We start from the raw sequence: 23,381 nt of genomic DNA, 5'->3' as shown, positions 1-23,381 counted from the left end.
TTCATGTAATTCAGGGCTGCATGTTCAGTGCATCTAATTGGATCTAAAGATAACAGATAGTAAGAGTGGAGACCTCCTAAAGAGCAGCCCATGTTGCCACACTGGTGCAAAAATGTTCACAAATGATTGCAAACAGAAGTTCGAGGAGGAAATATCTGCGGACCATGTATGCTTTGAATAAACTGCATTGTGCACTATGAGGCAACATTCCAAGGCGGCATAATACAAATGTGGAAATAGTTTATTTGCATCCATCCTCCTGCCACAATTCATCCATCCTCCTGCCAGCAAATACAATGACATTGTTCTCGTCATCAACCCCCCCCGACAACCACATTCCTGCCAAAACACTGCGCACTGAGACTGGATAGAAGCCATCCGAGTTCAGCCCAGTGTGGGAAAAAAGAAGGCAATACAGAGATAACTTTTAACAGTGAGCTTCAACAGAAACATTAATGACGCCATGTCACCGACATAACGGAATAAACGGAAGAAAGAAAGCTCTGCTTTGGTCTGATGTTGAAGTTTTATTAGGTCCAGTCGAGGTCAACTTAAAGTCTGCTATGTGGAGAATATGGAGAAATGAGCGATATGCAACTTGAATTCTTAACATGTCATGTACAGCTAAAGTTAGATTATGTACCACACCTAACCTCCAGTCCTTATAGGAAAAAACCAGATAAAAACACAAAAAGAAAATCAGGCATCTTGGAAGTAGGAGTCCAGTTCCTCCGTCATCTCAGCCAAACCCTGCGAGGTGTTTGCTGCCGACTCTCCGGTGGCACCGGATCCTTTGGCGGAAGGATTTTCCTGCGACTTATGAGGAGTGTCTGTCTCTCGCTTGACGTCCTTGCCTCCTCCCAAAGCTTTCTGACTCTCTATAAAGTACTGGTTGGGGTGATTGAGCGAGAAATTGGCTTCCTCAATCTGCTCAAGGAAGTAAAGAAAACACAGGAGAGGAAGGAGAATAGACGTCACAAGAGGCAGGTTGGTGGCATATTGATTGGTTGATTGATTGAATCAATGTTATCTCATCTGCTATGAGATGGTCGTGTAACATCTGCTTCATTGGAGACGATGTGGAATTTATTAACAATGATGAGGACAGCAGGCTTTCATGGCCAAATTAGCGTTCTAATTGAGTGAAAAGACGAAAAGCTCTTTCAGGATGTAGAATGTCAAAATCACTCATGAGGAGTAAAAACCTATGAATCCATCAACACGCTCAAGCTCTCTCAAATGCTCTTCCTGGGACATTTTACACCATTTGGAAAACAACTGGCCAATTGTGATTGATGTTTTAAAAACCATGAACTGAGAGTCAATGTTTTAAATTAATTGTTGAACAATTAGAGTGAAGAAAATCATTTTCTAAAAATAGTTGTGATGTGTTTTAATGGCAATTATGGAGGAGTTTTACTACTTCCTAGAAAAATATTATAATGTATCTGCATTGGGCCTAAAGGGTTGTTGATCAATACACATATAAACTTGTACTTAAATATCATACATACATACATACATCCATCATAGTGTATTAGACAGTTTGTAGTTTTTGAAGTTGATCTTGTAAAATGTTCAGCAGAGTCGCAGTAGTTTACACAATGGCGTTCCAGGTGAATGGGTGTGTTTGAATGTGAATTTATAGGAAACGACCCAACATCTGAAACATGTCTTGCATTTAAAGTCACAAGTAAGAATGCTTTGAGTTTCAGACCGTGGTTCCTTCTTTCAATCGCTGCTTCTCTAAAAATGAGGCGCTTGAGTGTGACTGAAAGGGATGATGACTCAAGCATCCAAACTAAAACAGATTAAATTAAACAAGTGTCCATGGGGGCCTAAAAAGATCTGAACGCTATAATAAACCTGTGAAAATTAAGTGGCTATGACAGCCAGCTGATGATGGAGGTGATGACAGTTCTGGGTCTCTCCTGAGGACCAAACCCCCGTCTCTGACAAAAGGTAGCCCCAGTTACACCCGGCTTCTAATTAAATCTGCACTTACGTTGTGCGTCAGCTCAAAGTACTTCTGGCACGCCAGCTGAAAGTGCATCCCTTTAACCAGCTCCAGGATCTGAGACAAAAAAAAGGTAGACGGTAGAAAGAATGAAGAAACTGGCTTATATGGGACTATGTTCTTTCCCTAAACTGTTAAACCGTAGATACCGACACAGTACATTTACACACGATGATGTCACGAGATCTTTGCAAACGCAGAGAAAACAGATCACAGGCTTATTTGGGCTACTTTAAATATTAATGCCCTGATTCATATTTTTTTTACTTTCTGGTTTTCTTAAGCTCTGCAAAGCTGAAAAGAGATGATGTGCGCAGATATGTTGAAGCCCGGGCCGTGGCTGCTTCACATAAGACCTCTCACAATCTGGTACTACACTAAAAGCACTGGAGTGTTGGCGACGGCATATTCAGGGTAACTCACCTGCTAAAATATCAATCCAAAGGTCTCCAGCACACAGTTAAAAAAAAAGAAAAAAAGAGCGCGAACGCGAGAGAGACTCTGTGGAACCTGCCTGGTTTTGGCTGTTTCATTCTTTCATTATTCCCTATATCCCTGAAGGCTGCCTGCAGCGTGATACTGCTACAAGCACGCTCATCACCGGGGCTGGTTTTAGATCAGTGATGAGCACTTCTTACTTTATGCCAAAATGATGCAGTTTTTTATTATTTTGTTCACTGGAATTCCAGGAACATTTAGCAAAAGATGCACACAAAACACACGTTAAAACGAGTAAACACCAGCTGTGTTGTGATTGGAGTTATTTTTCCTCTCATGCAAAAGGAGAAAAGTACCACACCAGTGTGATATTTTTACTCACTGGTGTGGTACCTCCCTTCACTTAGCACTTCCTGTCCAATTAGCGGGATTTATCCTGGACTGGAAGGTTCTTAGGGGATTAGAGAAACAGCATGCCGAACATCCACACTAGATCATTCTAGAACAGCCTTTACATTGCAGCTCATGCAGAAATAAACCTCTACTGTATGGAGATCTATCAGAAACTAATAAATGCTTTAAGATAAACATTATTTTATGAACATCCATGCGATAAGAGGAGAAATGTCCCCCGTTAGAAGCAGATAGCGGAGGCTAGTCTGAGGCCCAGCCTAGACAGGACGGCACCCACCTGACTGATCCCACTGGGAGACACTTTGTAGGCCTGAAGCTTCTGCTTCAGCAGTTCTGGGTCAGTGTGACGGAAAGGACAGCCTAGAAACACAAAGTTCAAATGTATTACAATGCATCAACACATAGATTCACAGTTAACATGGCACATTACTTGTTTCACTGATGGGGGGGGGGGGGGGGGCTGAAATAGTCCGTCATTAAAAATACCAGCATTTAGAGCCTCACATGCAATCTCCACTATCAGTTGTGTCAGTTTCCAGGCAAAGCACTTGAAGTAAAAAGCCTGATAATGGCGGCTGAGTGGCTCATCACACGGGTAATGGCGTCTTCCGACAGTCATCAACTCACCATGATGGTCGCCTTGGCTGGGTGGGTTTGATAAAATCACCTTCATGCAACTGTAGGGGGTGTAGTCTGTTCGCTTGCCTTCTTTGCCAAACATGTGGCGCACGCTGTAGGCATATGCTTTGTCAAACTAGAGAGGAAGAGAGCGAGGAAAGGAGACAGGAGGCATTAGTGGGGATGAGAGCGCGAAAGGCACAAGGTTGGGGTGAAAAGAGACACGGTCGTACATCACGTCACTTCTGACGGTGTTTTCCTCAATGAAATATAGAACGATTAGAGAGAACCTGCTGTACAGGTGTCGTCACACTCCAGATAGCTGAATTATGGATATTCTTTCCATTTGAATTGCTTTTGACCCTTATCCTGCAGAGCACTTTGATACAACATGAACAGTGTGTTTTCAATAGAAAAGGAGCTCCCAAATACACCGTAGCAGTATTTACTCCTACCTCACTTAAAAAAGGTATTTTATTAGAGTATCTTCATTTGAAACTACCGTATACGACTAAAACGCATCCCAGAAGGAAGTGTTGAACATGTTCTTCCTCTGGATCTATTTGACAGCTATAGTTACTCGTTATAAAATATTTCCCATTTCATGAAACTAACTGTCCCAGGCCCAAAGACAACATTATCCAATGTGGCTAAAGAAAGACAGAAATGGAAACACATTCCAGGTGTTTGTGTTCTCACTTCTTTGCCCATCTCAGCATTATTGGAGGGGGCCTGACCTTTTAGTTGAGAGACAACTAACTAGGTTACAGTCAACCTATGCGAGTCACTGATTTAATAGCTGGGAAAAAAAAGTTACATGATCTCTCAAAAAGCAAACACGAGTAAAGTGTATTCATAAACTTTAAAGTGCCAGACCTCTGCAAACCGTCACACCATCTTCTGTCCAGGTTGTTCCAAACCAGAACTCCCTTCAGACTTCCTATCGGGACTCATGCGACACACTCTTCACAGTGAGCTTCTTCTCTACGTACAGAGCTCGTGTGCAACAGTTAAACGTGATTTACAGGAACCCTGCGTCTAAAAATCAAACAGTAAAACACCAACAGTGTGCTGCGCCAGTAGCAGAACAGGATCACCAGCACTGCTCCCATCATAACACGTAAATGTTGCAATAAAACCCTTGAACTTGCTAATGTGACAAGCTGCAGCGGCAATCCACAGATCCATAAAGTCTTCATGAAGTACACTAAATCAAATATTAATTATGTGAAGCGCGGGAGGATTCAAGAGGCTGTTTCCCGATTTAAGACCCCCCTACTCTATTAAAACTCCACTGGCACTAAAGTGTGTTTAATATGCATTATGTGAAATAATTAGGACATAAAAAGATCCTATGTGGTCTAAAAAGAAGACACACTAAGAAATGATGAACTCTCACTGAGGTGGCCTGACTTTATTCTTACTTTGCTAACAATGGAAATTAAAGTCACAAGAACAGATTATCGACAAACTCTTTCTGAAACCCTGAGATCGACCAAAAATAGATTTCAGACATTTTGCAGTTTTCTAAAAGACGTTCGATTTGTCCTTAAAAAACAGACAATGCAGGCTACAATGCAGCCTGCAGTTTGTTGACAACTTGTCCTATTTTTACTCGCATTGAACGCAACCCCTCTGAAAAATATTCCCACCGTGTTCCTACACCCCAGCCCACACTTCAGATAATCCTGGATCTACTGTGGGTTTCTGAATTCCCTCGGTTTGGAGGTCAGCCGTGTTAGAGTCTGCACACAAGCACAAAGCGGCATTAAAAGAACAGCAGAGCCGCCGCTCCTCTGGTGCACATCTTGGCTCACGGGGCTTCGTCACTGAAACACATCCCCCCACACTGCAGGACACATTCACAGAAACCTGAGGCGATGGAGACGGCGAACTAGGACACAATCAAAGGGATTACGTACGCGAATGTGTGTGTAAACTTGGCATGGCTTCTTAGGCGCCATCAGTCCACAGTGACTGATGTGCCTGCAGCTCAGATTCCTCTTACATGTAATACCATTAAAATAAGTCCAAGACAGCTGCAGGTTCGTGTCCTGGTCCTGTGCATGCTGGCTCACTGGAGCACTATGCCGGTTCAGGCATAGTTCACACGACATGACTTTAGCCCTGATTCTCCCCTCTCTCTCGCGGTTATGGAGCTTCCGGACAAAAAGCCTCAGATGTTCAACGATGTGAGCCACGAGGCTCACGGCTGCCTCTCAGACGCATTCCAGATATCAGCCAATGAGAGCCGGGACCAAAGGTTGAAGGGGAGGTCCTGGCGGATGGGTCGCCTCGCCTCTAGCCGACCTGTATACGAGATAAGGTGACGTATTGGTCGATATTCGGTTTACTGAATGAATGTCAAGTCGCTGAAATAGTGAAGACGTCCCAATGAATTCCTAATTCAAGAATGTTAACGTTGCCTCTCTTGTCTGCCTTCAAGAACAAAAGTGAAGTGAAAAGTGATATTGTGTTTATGCAGCCGGGGGCTACTTTCAAATGTACTGACAATACCAGTCATAAAAACACAACATGGTGTATATTTGTAACCACACTTGAGAGCAGTTAATAGAAAGTGTCATCTAATAAAAACCCTCCGTTGCTAAAAGGGACCCCAGAGCAAAGCAAAGCCAGAACAAGAACAATGGCGTCAGTGAGTGGAAATTAATTAACCCGAAGTTAACATCTGTAAAACAAGCAGTCCTACCCCGAGGGAAACGCAACCCGCTAACTCGTTGAATGTGGTTCAAACAGACACTCTCGCGAACTTCATGTGGCAAAAAAATAAGTAAAAATGGATAGATCAAGTTGATTTCATCTTTAACAGGCGTCGGTAACAAAGATGCACAAAAAGGGGTGCCGGGAAATCTTTAGACGGTTTGACTAAATGTCTGCACACAAACAAAAAACCCCTCTTTCTGAATTTAGTCTTTAGAACTCAGAAATAACTGCCCTGACGTCAAACATGTTCTGCTGCTGCAGTGCGAAACCCTTTCAAAGAGCTCCACAAATGACTGGGGGTATTTTCGTTTACTTTCATCCCGGATGAGTAACGCAGCAACCTTGTTCGTTCTCATTATCGTTGAATGCTTGAATACAGGTGGTCATTGCAGTCAATGGGTACACCAGCAGGAAACTCATTTCCACAATTATACAAGGAAAGTGTATTTTTAGAGGGAGAGTCCACTTCACTTTTAATGCTTCATACTCAAAATATGAAGGGAGTTTTGGTTTGGGACAACCTGGACAGACCATATTGAGGTTAAATATTATGAACACACTTCACTTGTTTACTCCTCGACTTTGATGTTTTGCTTTTTGAAGGTTTTTCCAGTGAGATACATTTTTGAAATTAGTTTCTATTCACAGCATGTTCACTGAGGATTTTGGGAATGCTTTAGCCTCTTCGTCACTCACATTAGTTATGATACATTTCTGTATAGACAACTCTGCCTTTTACCAACTGCATATTATTGTATCTTTCCTTCTGTCTACAAACGTGTTCTTTTGCACAGGCTAAGAGATGTGAAAAACATTACAAAAGAGACAACATATCTGATGAACAGCTAAATACATGAAGGACTCTCTGTGTGTCTTTGTCTGGTCAGAACCATTTGATGCATCTTCTGATTACAACAGAAACTGGGGCCCCAGCAGTAAACAGGGGGCTCAAGATCTCCCACCACTTTGTCTGGCTGCTGCAACACATGTCGCCGGACTGGAAAGAGTGCAGACCGCCCGGAGCTACATGGCAGCCATGAGCTCTACTACTACTCCCAATAATAATCTAAAAGACAACACGGCTCGGGGATCAAGACACACACACACACGTAACAAATATATCGAACATTTCACAGTTGTGGAACGTTAAACAGCCCAAATGTGTCAGTTTATTTCCTGTTGCAGTGCAAGAAATACTGAATATAGAAGGAGGAAGGGTCGTTACATCACTGAACTCACATTGGTGCCAAGCAGGTGGTATTCTGCATGCATTCAAGAGTTATTGATATTTAATAATAGTCAGGAGGGCTAACGTTAGACAGCTTTCTCTGTTATTGTCAGCCGTTATGCCTCTCTAAATCAGGGCCTTTGTACCGGTAGTTGTTTGTTCATCAATGAACCGAGTCAGCATTTACACTTTGTTTAGCTAACGATAGCCAGACACATCTGTGTTGAAACGTCCAACATTCATTTGGATATAAAGCGTAAAAGAAACAGACGGGGAGCTGCAGGGTTGGTGAATGATGGCACATTTTACAGCCTCTAGCTTGATAGCCGTCATGACGTACGTGTATGTTAGCCAAATAGACGCCCTGAATGGTTTGACTGCTGAAACTAAGGATCATTTTCATTTGTATTCATTGATCTTGAAAAATTGATGCAGAGGGAAGAAAATGTAATGAAAGATGGGAAAGCGAATACATATTTGTGCTTCAAGGAGAGAAACGGGTCTGTCTTCTGTGTTATGATGCGTGTCGGTGATGAAGGATACAATTCACGACGGCATTTTGACACCAAACACGGAGCTAAATTTAGCCTCCAAGAAAAACATCAAACTGTCCAAGAATTAAAAGGCAGACTGCAATCACAGCAGAATATATTTACACAGCTACAGCCCAGTGCATGCTGAAGGTATGTGAGCAGAGCTCCGACCAGATACAGACTTTTACAAATGTCAGTTTGTGAAGAAACACCATCGCAGACCGAGTTCATGAACTAGCAGCAATCTAACAACACAGCTAGCTAACAGACGAGCAGGTACTTGTGTTTCTAATGAACTGTTGATGAAAGCACAGACAACACGGATACATCATCTATCCATGTTTATCAGACCTGACTCTCAGTGAGCAGCTCTTGGATGTAGCTGCATGCACAGGACGATGACAGGGAGGAACATCAGTGATGCAGAGAGGTGACACAAACAGCTTTGAACAAAGTTATTGTAATAACTTGTTTGATATTTGTCTTTGTTATTTTCTTTAGTAGTTTGATCTTTGATAGAGTCATGTGGGTTTCTTAACCCTCAATTAAAATGATTTATGTTATAATCACAGAAATGTGTTTAAATATAATTTTTCATTTATATAACTGCATGTACAATATGTTTACACTTAAATAAACAATAATCAAATGCAGAGAGAGTTATTTAACAATAGGTTAGGGAGAAGTTAGTTATACAGTCTTACAGTTACAACCGGCCCTTTGAGGGCGACCGTGATGCTGATGTGGCCCAGAGTGGAAATGAGTTTGACATCCCTGCTCTGTAGTGTTCACGGTAAAGTCACGTCTGTGAAGGCAAACTGATACAAGCCTAATTATCGATAGAACAGTTATTCTCTTGACAGCGTGGCTTGATACCATAGTTCACAACTGTTAAATAAATGCTGGTGCAGGCCAGGCTCGTTTAGAACAGAAATAATATATATAATAGAAATAGATAAATATGAATATTTAAAGCATTATAACAATGCACAGGATGAAATTATATCTGTTCTATGTGAACTGTTCCATCAGGTGGAGTATCCTGTCACTTTCGTCTCCTATTCACATAAAGAGAAGTGATTATCTTCATGCAAAACAAACCGTAATGTCTTTACTGCATCTCGCTCTTCTATTGAGAGACACGACATCTGCGACCACAAGCACTTAAGTCTTCATTAGCACTGAGTGCATGCAAATAATGCTACCAGGGAGATGCATTCTTCTCAATACAGCTTTGATGGGGTCACGTCATCGCGAATGAACCAGCACCGGCCATTTAGGCGTTGAATGGCACTATGGCGGGGTAAAATAGTCTTTGTCAAGCCGCCGCAGTCTCTGTAATTGATGGCAGAGACTTCACATTTAACAGGACATTCAGCAGTCAAAAGTAATACCGTAAAACACATCACGGCATTCATGTTGTCAGCATTACCTTGTCAGCATCCACTTTGCCTCGTATGAACTCCGACCTCCAGAACTGCAGCGCCTGCTCCAGGGAGAGGCCGATCCCTTTGAGGAAGAGGCCGTACTGCATGCGGCCGCCGTGGCGGAGATGGTGGTTCTCTCGGATGGACTGGTGGAGCTGCCTCATACAGAGCGGGAAGGACTTTCCCGAAAGCTGGAGGCGGACAACAATACCACTGTAATCCATCTGTACACGTGAATATCTATTCTTATATTTGATTTCATATCTTCTTTTTGACTCTAAAGTGGCACTAAATACACTTTATTTTCATTCCTAGCTCTGTGCCACGAGAATAAATACAAACCGTATTATACGCTTTACACCACACATTCCTCGGGCTAAACGGCAACTTAAACTTGACATTTAAGGAGGAGACGGCCAATGACACTTACTGAATCAATTTGATCCAAGGAGATTTTCCCAACATTCTTCTGGATGCTGTAATCCTGTCCCACATAGGCATGACTAAAACAAAAACGCATTGTTACAAAAGATCAGGACTGTGACAAATAAAACCATTTTAGAAGCAATCAGGGCCATGGAATCTGATTAGATATTAGTTCACTCAATGTAATCAAATTAAGAGCCGCCATTGAAGACTAGACGCAATCAGACGCAACCAACACAGAAATACAGTACAGTGCATGAGAAGCATTAGTGCTAAATATTGAAAAACAGTGACTGTAACAATAGGAATAGACGACGCTGCACACGGAGCCAGGCAACACAAATACCCACAACATCTGGACTTCACCACAAGGACAGATTGGGTTTACTCAGGCCAGCCACAAGCTGCCGTTCTTTGGTGCCAAAGATCAATCCTGCTAAATCTCTTCTTCTTCTTTTCTCCAAACGGAGTCCTGGCAAAGTGCCAGCATAGTTATTAATCCTGACGCTGCTTACCTGAGGTGGTTAAGGAGCGGTTGGAGCCGTTCATCAGAATGCACTGCTGGTAGCGAGCGCGCTGTCAGCTGCAGGTGAGATGGACATCACATGAGTAATGCTAGAGAGCGCTTTTCAAAAGGACAGCCCAACATTGCAGGGTGAGTACAAAGATGAAGTACTTCACAGAATAAAATGTAAATAAAGCTACATTAACGTAATTTACTGTTTCTTTAAAGTCATTATATGACCCCATCCTGGAACATCTGTATACACCCCCCTGATCCTGATGTTTGGTTTTCCTATCTCAGTTAGAAGTGAACTTTTCAGCTGAGAGTGTGAGAGTGTGACTGGATGTTCATCCCTCCCAAACAGATAGCTTTACTTTGTTTAATTGCTTTATGAACATGGACTCCAATCAGCAAACAAACACAAGTCCACAGTCTATCACTTCTACGACTGCCTTACACACACACGCTTCAGACAGCCACTATATTTCTGTTGTTTTCTGCTAAAATGAACAGCCAACAAATAACAAGAGTGATATGGAGAAGCAGCTTTCAATTTCATGCCTTTTTAATGACACAGTCTCTGCGCTGTCCCCAGTGGGCGTAAATAACCATTATAGCAACACAAACAGTCACAGTTACAAGGAAAATTGTTTTAGAGCATTATTCCATTCCAACAGTTAGTGGTCCGGATAATTAGCAGGAAATGGGAGAATGGCAGAACTGGTCCAAGTTGCTCTTTTTTAGTTGCTTTTCCTGTTGCAATTTGGAGAAGATGGTCCTGCTGTCGGTCCCATGATGGAGGACATGTGTGGAAGCAAATCAAGTGCATGTTGCCCACTATGAAAACATTAGTGCAGCGGCAACGACTTTCTCTACTACACCAAGGACACACAACCTGGTATCCAATCAGGCTTTGGACTCCAGACCGGGTTCTGCAGCCAGTGGAGTCCTGAGAGGAGTCTTCACTCTTCACAGAACTCGCCCACAATAAACAGTTTACCTTCTCTCTGTGAAGGTAAACACACATCAGAGCAGCGGGCCAAGATGCTCTGCATGCATTGTAAGATGAGTGAGCTACATTAAGAACTACTCACTAAATCACGATTGTGTAATTGTATTAAATCGAGCACATTCAGGTAGTGAGTTTTAAACGAGAGCTCCGATAGGCTGTTTAGATCTCTGGCTAAACAGAAGCCGCTCTTTGTCATGAACACGGGCAACACACTGATTAAAAGTGACGACACGGTTAAATACAAAAAGGGTCAAACAACAAAACCAAAACAAGAAAAAATGCTCCTTTGTTCAAACTGCCGAATCATTTTCGAAGAACAAAGCAATGAGCTGCCGGCTCTACGGTAGACGCAAAGCGCTGCTTTGGAAAGCCATTGAGACCGGCGTCTCTTTGGACCAGATGAAGCATGACGCACACTCGAAACATCATCGCCGTGACATCGTTTCCCACTTGAGAGACACGTACAAGTCATAATTAAAACAAATGCATCTATGGGATCTGGGTCAAGACTGTTTGTGTTATGTGTTGGTTAAAAAGGAGTGAATTATCTTTTCTGTGACACATGCATGACCAGTGCAGACTTGTGTGCAAACTTATTTGAACCTCGCATTTCTCCAGTTTTCCTCTAAGGCCCTGAAGGCAACAACCACGGTTCTAACTTCAGATATAGGACAGGAGGTGTGATGGTGAGGGGGAGATTTCCTTGGCACACTGTGGGCCTCTTAGGACCAATTGAGCATCATTTAAACTCCAGTTTCAACTGAAACAGTGAAGAGCTTCAAACACTTACTGCTAGAGCTTTAGACAGCCGGGTGCGGAAATCGTTGAGAACAATGGTGACGATGTCCTGGTGAGGGATGTACACGTAGCCCGCTTTCAGGTACACTTTCCTTGTTCGCACGAGATCCAGGGCATCCTGAAATGGGACCTTTAAAGAAAAACAAAAAAATATTTGAAATAACGAATGCATTTAAAAGATATAGCTGTTAATACTCTGAATGTGTAGTGAATGTCAGGATTCTGAGGCCCACCCTTAGCTGTGTGTATTCTACTGATGTTATATAAAAGGCAATGTGATGATTTACATGCTCTTAACAAATACTGCAAAGTAAATTCAAAGTCAAGGCCATCGTATTTTCACCTCTCCTTCTTTCATTTAATAGACAACAGACGACTTAAATCCATTCAACTGTGAAATGATATGAGAGCGAGAGCGAGAGCGAGAGAGAGAGAGAGAGAGAGAGAGAGAGAGAGATGAGTAACTCACTTTGTAGAAGTCCTGCTCCTCCACAGTGATTCCACTGACGGTGTAACTGGAGTTGACGAGTTTATCCCGCAGAGGCTTCTTCTCCTCGACACTAATCTGAAGAGTTATTGATGACAAAGGTCAGTGAAGAGCAGCAGCGGCTTCGCTGCGTCCATGTTAATACAGTGACGGCTGAGGCTCGTGGGAGCCAAACATCATTTGTCAGATACAGGTGTGGTTCTCCTCCTTGCTTCACACACAATGTGTTGATGGATTGTTAAAAGAGTTGCTTTTTCATTTTCCTCCTTCAAATATGCATCTCCGTTTTCGAAAACCTGGCTCGGTTCTTTCCTTAATTGGGTCTGAAGACTCACTTAAAATGAAAAGAGAAACTAAACACACTTATTATTCACATTTGATGAAGAGTACTGTGACTGTTAAAAATAGCATTGATCGACATTTATCACTTCTGAAATCTCATTTGATCACAAATACATTATTTCGCCACAAAATTAGAGCACAAAAAAAAAACCTCTTTCAACATTTAAACTTTTAAATCACCAATGAAGGAAACCCTTAAGATTCACGTGTGTTAAATCGATCAAACAGCTCCATCTAGTGGAAATACAATTCAACACAAATGTTACTTTTCCTTTTCTTGGTTAGTTTCTATTACCGGTATACATTTTGACGGTTTCTTTAGAATTACATATTTTACAGAGGCTTTCAGATCAGTCCACAAGCCTTTACATTCATAGATGTGGCCAGATGTGAACCAATAAAAGCACCGGAGGTGAAAATAATATTGTTTTTTTTGCAAAAATGAACCTTTTGAGTTTAAGTACATTCAATTAGAAAACAGGCTTTTGAAATATGTAACCGCAGACATACTCACAGTGTCGTACTGCAGATTATTTCTGTGAAGAAATTCAAGCTTCTGTGGCGGATACAGTTCATTGAAGCGGTAGCGGAAAAGATCCACTTCCTGTTGTATAAACCACCGCCTCAGATCCTCCCTTTACAATTCAACTGGAAATAAACATTCAGTTGCATTATTTTTTTTAAATTACATTTGATTTGACAACGAACTCACTTACTACTAAACTTACGTTTGGCAGTAGGCCAGTCTGAGGATGAAGTGGGAGATGTGGTCCTTTCTTCGTTTCTCATATTCACTCGGTCCAGCCTGAGGTTTCCTGTCATCCTTAACGGGTGAAAGCAGGTACACAATGTTTAAAGATAGTTGTTTTCATTATTCACTACTATAATCTTAGCTGTGAGGTCAAATCCAAATAACATATTTATTAAATGGAGTTTTGTGGCTCTGTATACATAACAGGTACTGCAGTCATGTTTACACTATCTGTACTCTATCTACAGTGACTTTGGCTCTAGTAATTAATTTGTAGTTTGCAAAGTAAGCAGCTACCTGTATGCCTCTGAGATAAGCTCTTTTGTGTTTTGATACTGCCATTCACGCGCTTTACAGAAGATGTCGTCATTTTCATGGATTATCATCTTCACTGTCAGCCAGGTGAACGATTATGAAATAATTTGAGGTTATGAAAAAGTGCTAACAAGTCAATTTTACCTTGTTTGAAGCTGTACTACAGAATCGACCGGAGCCGTAGAAGTCAATGCTGCAGATCAAGCTAAATACATAGCACCAGCCACAGGCGTGTTTTACTAACAGTCACAGGTGTTTCTGTTATTCAGCCTACCACCATTGATATGAACAAGATGGTCAAAATAACTGAACTACATGCCTGTTTAACAGTACAGATCAGTCGTATTAGTCTGCATGGGTTTTGGCTTAGTGTACCCAAATAAAGTGGCATCTGATTGCAGTTTCAGCCGACCACCAACCCATTGGAGTACAGTGTCCAGCAATAACTGCCGACATACACTGCATGCAGGGTTCAAATGTTTTGCCCACCTGCCAAATGGTTAGTGCATGTTCAATGTTGGCAGCTTTGGTGTTATTTGGCTGGTGAGTGAAGCACCAGGCACTTAGCTGGTGCTAACTTTGAGCCCTGCCTGCATGAAAGTAAAGATTTGGTAAACTGTCATGACGAAATCTCTTCATGATGAAGCTTTAGGACTCATGACAGGTAGTAGATGTAGCACTGCTAAACATACTCACAGCATCTGGTCTGTAAGGAAAGTTCAGGGCTTTAGACTCAGAATCCAGTTTCTTTTTGTACATATCGGACAGCTTCACGTAGCTCACGCCCAAATTCTCAATGGTCTTCAACACTGCAGTGGCATTAAATTAACACATTTTAAATATCAGGCATTTGAACACATTATGCATTTCACAAAAGCAGAGAAAACACCACATACAGAAAATGCCAACAGTTCAAAATATCATCAGACGAGCACGAAACCCAGGTCTTACGTTTCAGCCGATCCATAGAAAATGCCTCAAATTCAGTGAGTGTTGAGAAAATTATTTCTCTTAAGGTGTAATAGTTTACACCTGCTACTGCTTCGCAATTAGTAGGGATGAAATAGCTTTAATTAGCAACTAGTTTATATGCAGCTTAATTAAACACTAGCTTATTTGCAGTTCTAATAACCAGTAGCTTATAGCAGCTTAAATAGTCTTAGCTTTAATAGTGACTCAGGCAGTACTCATATGAGACAGTAGGGCGAGAGAGCAGCAGTGGAAGATTACTGGCAGATCACTGGCTTAACTGCGTCACAAGAGCAGGGCCAGCAGCTTAGAGTAGGCCCAGCAGCCTCGGGCTGTATTAAACCAGTCACCCCCCCGCAGTCGACAACATTTCACACACACTGACGGAAGAAGATGCCTTCTGGGAGGGGCCAAGGTGAATGGACATTCACGGCCTCCAAGCGTAATACACGTACAAACGTTTGCATCTTTGACTTTGGCCAATGTGTACGGAGGGGCGGACCCCCTATATTAAGGGTCACGCTGATGTGTTCAAGCGTGTCTTATGGTGGACCTCTGAGAGGGAAATCATTAGAGCCCATGCATGTTTAATTGTGTTGGCTGAATAACTCTGTTGATAAATAAATCTATTGCTTTGATATTACTATACGCCTCTGAGAGCTTCTGTTTCATTCTTAAACCTGCTCTAAGTGTGAAAGATAGCTTTATTTTCACAACAAATTGGTGGAGGATGCGGGCAAGACTTGATACAGAGCATATCGGGTTGGAATGTTAACAGACCTCTCTATCTGTGATTTCAGAAATAATTGGCGAATCCTCCCCGAGGCTGGGAGCCCCAGTATCTGCCACTGGGTCCGTGCCAGCAGTTTCGGGAGGTCTGATATTGCCGGCATAACAAACAGGTGAGCAGGTCCTATTTAACTGAATCCTGCATATTGTATTCATAGCTTGAATTCTAAATTTGATATCAGACTGACCGAACTGTGGGTAAGGAATAGTTATAAAGTATTGTAAAGAATAAACACACAGCAACAGAGTTGTTATACAGCCATTTGGGGGGTCTGTGCACAGGAATGAATGAGTCCAGCAGAAGACGTTAGATAAAAGGCGAAAAATGATGTTTTTTTGTGGCAGCGTAGAGTGTAGGAATGTGAGCCGTGCCACGCGCCTTCTCTGTCGCTGTCACGCGCCTCGCGCCTCGCACTCAAATTCCTGCCACAAATAAAGCGTAATCTTTAACGTAATTATAAGACGTTTTGGACTACGAAGAAACTGTATAACATGACGGGGATATATGTGTGTTAAAGGTCATTGATAAACTGTAAACTGACAGTGAATGGACCGTGAAATATTACCGTATCAAGTGTGTTACGTGTGGTGTAAAACCAAGTTAACTCTGCGTAGAGTAACCTTCAGATAGTTTCTGCACGGGAGCACAGGTTTTAAATTAACTGATTGATAGCGGACGAAGAGAAAATTACCTTATCAAGACATCAAGTCTCAGGACACCAGGATTGTGCGTAGCGTTTAGTGGAAAAACATGATATCTCTGCTTAGAGTATCCTCGACGGAGTTTCTGGGCGAGAGCGCAAATCTTGAGTTAACCGGTGAATCGTTGATAACGGACGAAGTGTAAAAGAAAAGTCGACAGGAGACAGGCCGGAGCAGAGGCTGTCGCTATTTAAGTGTGCTAAATTGTGTTGTGGATATACAGCTGATAGCATAGTGGTTAGCATTGCGGCCTTCCACGTGGGAGGGCCGTGTTCGAACCCCAGCCAAAGCAGATATTATACTTGTGTTTATGATACGCAGCGGCCGCTGTGATGCATTAAAGTAACGTTGTTTGTTTTGTGTGTTGGTTAGGGAAAGAATTTTTATGATTTGACTGTATTTGTTTGCTGAAAAAGCAGTTTGTCATTTGTATCGTGATCAAGAGGTCATCGATACACAGTCGGTTTGCTGAGGGTGAGAAAGTGGATTAACTGTTCAGTTAATCCGAGTGTTCAGAGACGGGAGTGTGTGATTTTGATTATTTGGTATGAATGTGTGTGACCATTTGCGTTTTAACTTTTGTTTATTTGTTTGACTGTGTTTGTAAAGATATTCCTTTACCGTGTTTGTGATTTGTGCGCATTCCAAAGGCGGCAGGGTGCTTGGTTTCAATTGTGTTTATTTTGTTTGTTTTAATGGTTTAAAGGAGGGTGATTATTTGGAGCGTGCATATGAGAGAAAAAGCTGAGGGCTGCAACTGCCTGCTGCAATTGTTGGTGTGTGACTTTCAAAGTTTGAGGGCCAGTTGGGCAGCAGAGAACACATATGAGACCAAACAAAAAGCTATCAAACACAAACATAAAACATTAGAATAGATCGATACGTGATTTGTGCGTATTTTAGAGGCGAAAGTTTTAATTTGGTATGTGTGAGGGACAGCTGGGGGTTAATACTTTAGTTTACTGGGAGACTAAACAAAGTTAGGAGCGAAAACAGAACAAGGCCACAAGAGGCTCAAAGTTGGAGATAAGCAACCAGCTGGACACAGAGAGTTGCTAGGGGCAACAGGAACATTTTGACAGGAGGCTTGGCTCCATCTAGTGGACATTTGAGAATACTACTTCCAAAATTTTATATTTCAAATCACAGTGCACAGTGAACAGTGCAGAGAAGTTTGACATGGCAGGGAAAGTGAGCAATTATCTGTGGAGTTTGGAGAATGAGGTCCAGAATCAGAGCAGAATGAATGGGAGAAAGACGCATTGGCCAGTGGAGAAAGAGGCATTTAAGAGGATGATAAAGAGATGGAAAGATAAAGACATTTGGAATGGAGAACGTGGGAGTCCTCCAACGGGAGAATAACTGCAACAGATAAGCAAAGAAGTACTGAAACACTACGAAGAGAAGAAGAAGGCATGGGAGAACAGAAATCCTAAAAGTCTTAACATGGGGAAAAGGAGGGCGTCGACTCAAGTAGATGAAGAGAGAGGAGTTTGGCCCTACATCAAGAGGTGCTTTAACTATGACACAAAGAGGATGGACGGGAAGCCGATGCCCATGGGAGAACAGAAGGACGAGATGAAGCTGGCAGCTGGAGCAGTAGGCTTACCACTAGGGGCCGCCAGAGATGTCAGCGGCATATTTCCGTCCTTAAACCCCTCAGCCCCTCCCCCACACGACAACGATGCTCCTAACAGCCAAAATAAGCAGGAGCAGGAACAAAGCAATCTGTATCCTGACCTGCCACCTCCACCTCCCGAGAGGGTGTCCTCCAACCCCTTCATACAGGCCCCACAGAGGGAGGTGACAAAAGGAGAACTGAAAGGATTCTTCACAGTGGAGGGAGGAAGTCTGGAAATACTGACTTCCCCCCAAGAGAAGGATAGAAGAAGAAAAGCAAAGGAAGTTGAAAGAACAGTGAAGGTGCTGGAAGAACGCCTCCGTGAGCTTCAAACACCAAGCACACCTAGACGAAAGAGCGGAGCACGTTATGACGCTCCTGATGAGGAACTGACACCAGCAGAATCAGCAGATATAGAGCGCCTCGTCAACGACATCAAGCGCATGCAGGTAATACAAGAAAGAAGAGAGTCACGTCTGTTGATTGACTTGATCCATCCAACAGCGCCGCTCCCTGATCTACCAGCAGAGAGGGCAGATCTCACCATAGAGGGGGAGGGTGAGCAGGCAGCTGGCGGGGTTGACTCGGTTTTTCACGACCCAAGTGAAGATGAAGCAAGAGATAAGAGAGAAGAAGAGGAGGAGGAAGGAGCGTACCAGCTACGGACACCAGTGAAGACAATAAAGAGACTGAAAATCAACGGAGACTTCACAGGCACGGCCGAGGAGGCGGGACAAACACGAAGTGGGAAACCATTCCGCAGCCACATGATGCCCCTCAGGCCGGCTCCAACAGCAGGCGCGCCTCGTCGAATGGCATTCACCCCCTTCTCCTTCATGGATATGACGACACTGCTGGCCGCACTGCCGTCGCTAACTTCAGGAGCAGAGCCATGGATCAGTGAGTTGGGAACATTCACGTCAACACACAGCCTAGCACTGGGTGACTACAGAGGCCTGTTAGCCCGAGCTACTGACCAGCACACGCTGGACAAAATTGAAATTGCAGCTGGAACGGACCAGCTGCCAGACTCCACACCAATAGGCAGTATCAGGGAGGAACTACATCGGTCCCTAAGGAGAGAGTACCCTACTCCAACAGACCACAGCCAAATGTCCACCTTCGCGGCCAAGCCTGGGGAGGCTGCTGCCGATCTTCTAGCTCGTGCGGAGCAAGTGTGGAGAACAATCTTCAGAGAGTCCCCAGATACATCGCCAACATCATTAGCACTCTGGAGGAGCATGGTGACCAAAGGCTTGCCCGAAAAAGTAAGAGACGCAATTGGAAACACAGTGGGTATTGCCTCCTTCACTCAACCTGCATGGAGAGAACATGTACTGCATCACTATGATAAACACAGGGCAGCGGTGGAAGGATCAGAGGTGGAGCTCAAATCACTGCAAGTGGCACTAATGAAGAGACAGCTGGCAGAGCTTGAAGGGGCTCGAAAGATTGCTAAAGATAAAAAGAAACAGATGACCCAGCAGGAAGCACAAGCAGAACAGGTGATGATGATGCAACAAACATGGCAGCAGAACCAACAAAGAGGAGGCGCCCAATGGGATGACCAAGGAGGAACTTTCTACTGCTACAACTGTGGAAAGCCAGGTCACTACTCACGTGACTGTCGCTCGCGTGGCCCGCTACGAGGAAGAAGAGGAGGTTACCAGAGAGGGAGAGGCAATCAGGATCCGAGAAATCAAGATCAAGCTGGACAGCCATACCAGCCACCACTAGGAGGCACTGAGCTATGGGCGCCAACTGACCCTCGCTCTGGAGAACATGTCAACCAAGCACCACAAACACAGTGGGGGTATTACAATCAGGGCCCCTACTAGGACACCCCACAACCACCTGGCACCGACGCTATGAAATTTGGACTAGCAAGTGAGCCAACTCTCACTTGCACAATAAATGGACAGGAACACACATTGTTGGTGGATACAGGGGCAACATATTCCAGCCTCAGGTCTACAAAGCACCTATGGGCTCTTATCCTTAGACTAGGAATCAGACATAGTTATGGATCAGTGTATCATTCACAGTCACAAGGACTGGTAGAGAGGGCAAATCAGACGCTAAAATCAAAAATAGCGAAAACATGTGCAGCATCAAAGCTGACATGGGTTGAAATTTTACCATTAGCTCTAATGGCAGTGAGGAGCGCAAAAGGAAATAAGACACATCCTTCACCACATGAGTTAATGACAAGGAGGCAAATGCCTGGTCCTCCAAGAGACGGTAGTCATATACATAGATGTACATATACCTAGATGTGCAGCAAGTTGAAATGAAGGCATATGTGACTGCATTAATCATTCTCACGGAGGCTCTCTCCAAACAGGTCCAGCGAACCAGTGCAGCTGACCAGGAAAAGGTAAAAAAAATCTCATCAGAGAGGGTGACTGGGTCAGGGTCAAAGTTCATAAGAAAAGTGGACTGACCCCAGGTGGACAGGGCCGTACGAAGTGAAGGAGGTTACTTCACACTCGGTCCAAGTCATAGGTAAAGCAGGAGCACCTTGGCACCACCTGTCACACTGTGCCCCAGCATCTGAGCCGTCCAGACCTCTAGCAGAGGTCCGAGGTAATCTGACGCAAAATGCATAATTTGTTTTGTAATTTGTAATTTGACTTTTCAGCAACCACCAACCAACAGGTGATCCAATTAGCTACAGGACATGGAAACGACAATGTTTGGTTAAATTGAATTGTTGATAATGCTATAAAAAACAAAATGAGTGGCTGTGTAGCTTGTGCTGCAGCTAGACCAGCTAGGTTCACCGAACCAGCACCACTATATCCTGAATCTGACCCAACAGGATACGCATGCATGACAAATATGACTAAAATGGCTACTCCATCAAATTGCATGACTCTGGCATCCATATTTCCACCAATTGATAACGCAACTGCAGTAGGATAGTTCAGTCTGGACAAAGGTCCAACCTACATAGATACAATCAGAGTGAACCAGAGGAGTGCCTAATCAATACAAATTGGTATATCAAATTGCAGCAGGTTTTGAGAGTATCGCAAGTATTATTCCATGGATAACTGTGAATAAAAATGTTGATCGTATCAATTATGTGCATTACAATGTTCTTCGTTTGGCTAATCATACTAGGGATGCAATAGAGGGTCTGGCTGAGCAGCTGGCCCCAACTTCTTTGATTTCTATGCAAAACAAAATGGCTTTGGAGCTTTTGCTCAATGGTTGGAGATCTGTGTTGCACTAACATCCCCAACAACACTGCGCCGGACGGTTCAGTCACAAAAGCACTGAATAGTCTGAAGGCACTGTCAAAAGAAATGCAGGAAGCATCAGGTGTGAACAATCCATTTGGAAAGTGGATGGAAACCATGTTTGGAAAATGGAAAGACCTGATCTTGTCAATAGCAGTGTCAGCGGGTGTGTTCATTGCAATACTGGTCTCATGTGGATGTTGTATAATACCCTGTATTCGTTCTTTGGTTGGCCGTCCTATCACCACTGCCCTCTCCAAGGAACCATCACCACCCCCTCCCTATAGGGCCTACCCCGCATGGGAAGAGCAGAACAGCCTGGTAGGGTCAGATGAGGCAGAGCCAGACACATGCGTGTAACAGGACAGAAAGGTAAAGAAAGTGACGTCCTTCAGACGTCAAGAGAGGGATTTGTTGAGAAAATTATTTCTCTTAAGGTGTAATAGTTTACACCTGCTACTGCTTCGCAATTAGTAGGGATGAAATAGCTTTAATTAGCAACTAGTTTATATGCAGCTTAATTAAACACTAGCTTATTTGCAGTTCTAATAACCAGTAGCTTATAGCAGCTTAAATAGTCTTAGCTTTAATAGTGACTCAGGCAGTACTCATATGAGACAGTAGGGCGAGAGAGCAGCAGTGGAAGATTACTGGCAGATCACTGGCTTAACTGCGTCACAAGAGCAGGGCCAGCAGCTTAGAGTAGGCCCAGCAGCCTCGGGCTGTATTAAACCAGTCACCCCCCCGCAGTCGACAACATTTCACACACACTGACGGAAGAAGATGCCTTCTGGGAGGGGCCAAGGTGAATGGACATTCACGGCCTCCAAGCGTAATACACGTACAAACGTTTGCATCTTTGACTTTGGCCAATGTGTACGGAGGGGCGGACCCCCTATATTAAGGGTCACGCTGATGTGTTCAAGCGTGTCTTATGGTGGACCTCTGAGAGGGAAATCATTAGAGCCCATGCATGTTTAATTGTGTTGGCTGAATAACTCTGTTGATAAATAAATCTATTGCTTTGATATTACTATACGCCTCTGAGAGCTTCTGTTTCATTCTTAAACCTGCTCTAAGTGTGAAAGATAGCTTTATTTTCACAACATGAGACAGATGTTTTCCAGAGGTGGCTGCCCGTAGAACTGCAGAGGATGTCCATAGAGCTCCGTCTGAGAGTTGGTGATGAACTTCCTTCTTCTGCTGGAAAACTGCATGGTTCCTGATGGAGAGAGAAAACAAGAGTGTTTTGAATAAAGACAGTCGGCCACTAGTAGTCAGCATGCTGACATGTTTGCCGTAACTTCCAGTGTGAGCTTCAACAAATAGTCATGTAAATTAAATAAGTTGCACGACTTGTGCTTTATTTCTGTTTCAGCTTTAATGTCTTCACCTCGGTGTCGGTTTGGAAAATAAATGAAAATGATATATTGGATACTTGAGGTGTCAACAATTAGCAATCCATTGACCCTAATTGGTTTTGACAAATCAAAGGATCCTATTTACAAAAACAAAATCGATAAATGACCTAACCTGTTACTAACGTTGTGCCATTCTACGTGCAGAAGTAGCACCACACATAATTTAACTAGCTTTAACTTTTATCTGCAAAAACCTGTGTAGAAAACTGCCTTTACTAAACTCAGTAAGGTACTTAGGAGCTGCTTCCATACGACAGAATAAAGAATAGCAACGTCTTTGTGGCTAGCAGACAGCAAACTACCTTGTTCAAAGGGTTGAAGACGGTAAACGTCTAACACGAGCTCAGCAACTTATCACACGATACACAACACTGGAACAAGATTTAACATATTTATTGTCGTTATTACCGAACACACGACGGGGGTTTGCTTCTTCTTCTCTGCTCAATCCCGCCAAACAAAGTCGACTGTTCATACGCGGGTAAATGATGACGACACAGGAAGAGAGACCTGTCACGTGTGTGCGCTCGTTTAGTTGTACCACGTGACCCGCTATTTCACCCCGGTCAATGAGGACTTCTATAAAAAGTTAAGAAAAT

The 23,381-nt window shown here is 43.3% G+C and overlaps 1 protein-coding gene across 1 annotated transcript; it reads right to left on the bottom strand.

The window, feature by feature from the left end:
- Nucleotides 1-699: 699 nt before the first annotated feature.
- LOC306785283 (DNA primase large subunit-like) lies at nucleotides 700-23,230 on the bottom strand (the record flags this gene model as incomplete). The annotated part of the gene is made up of 15 exons (XM_079279599.1): nucleotides 23,191-23,230; nucleotides 22,469-22,583; nucleotides 14,987-15,021; nucleotides 14,732-14,844; nucleotides 13,698-13,792; nucleotides 13,484-13,604; nucleotides 12,610-12,705; nucleotides 12,133-12,270; nucleotides 10,341-10,408; nucleotides 9,830-9,902; nucleotides 9,405-9,590; nucleotides 3,497-3,623; nucleotides 3,147-3,229; nucleotides 2,006-2,074; nucleotides 700-927 (listed from the first exon to the last, which is right to left on the bottom strand). The coding sequence occupies exons 2-15, from the start codon at nucleotides 22,576-22,578 to the stop codon at nucleotides 700-702; spliced, it is 1,542 nt and encodes a 513-aa protein (XP_079135725.1). The 5' UTR covers nucleotides 22,579-22,583; nucleotides 23,191-23,230.
- Between the last annotated feature and the right edge of the window lie 151 nt (nucleotides 23,231-23,381).

Source organism: Melanostigma gelatinosum (assembly GCF_949748355.1).
Source record: "Melanostigma gelatinosum genome assembly, chromosome: 12".
In the NCBI taxonomy this organism is placed as follows: domain Eukaryota; kingdom Metazoa; phylum Chordata; class Actinopteri; order Perciformes; family Zoarcidae; genus Melanostigma; species Melanostigma gelatinosum.
This window is presented reverse-complemented; position numbering and strand designations above follow the sequence as displayed.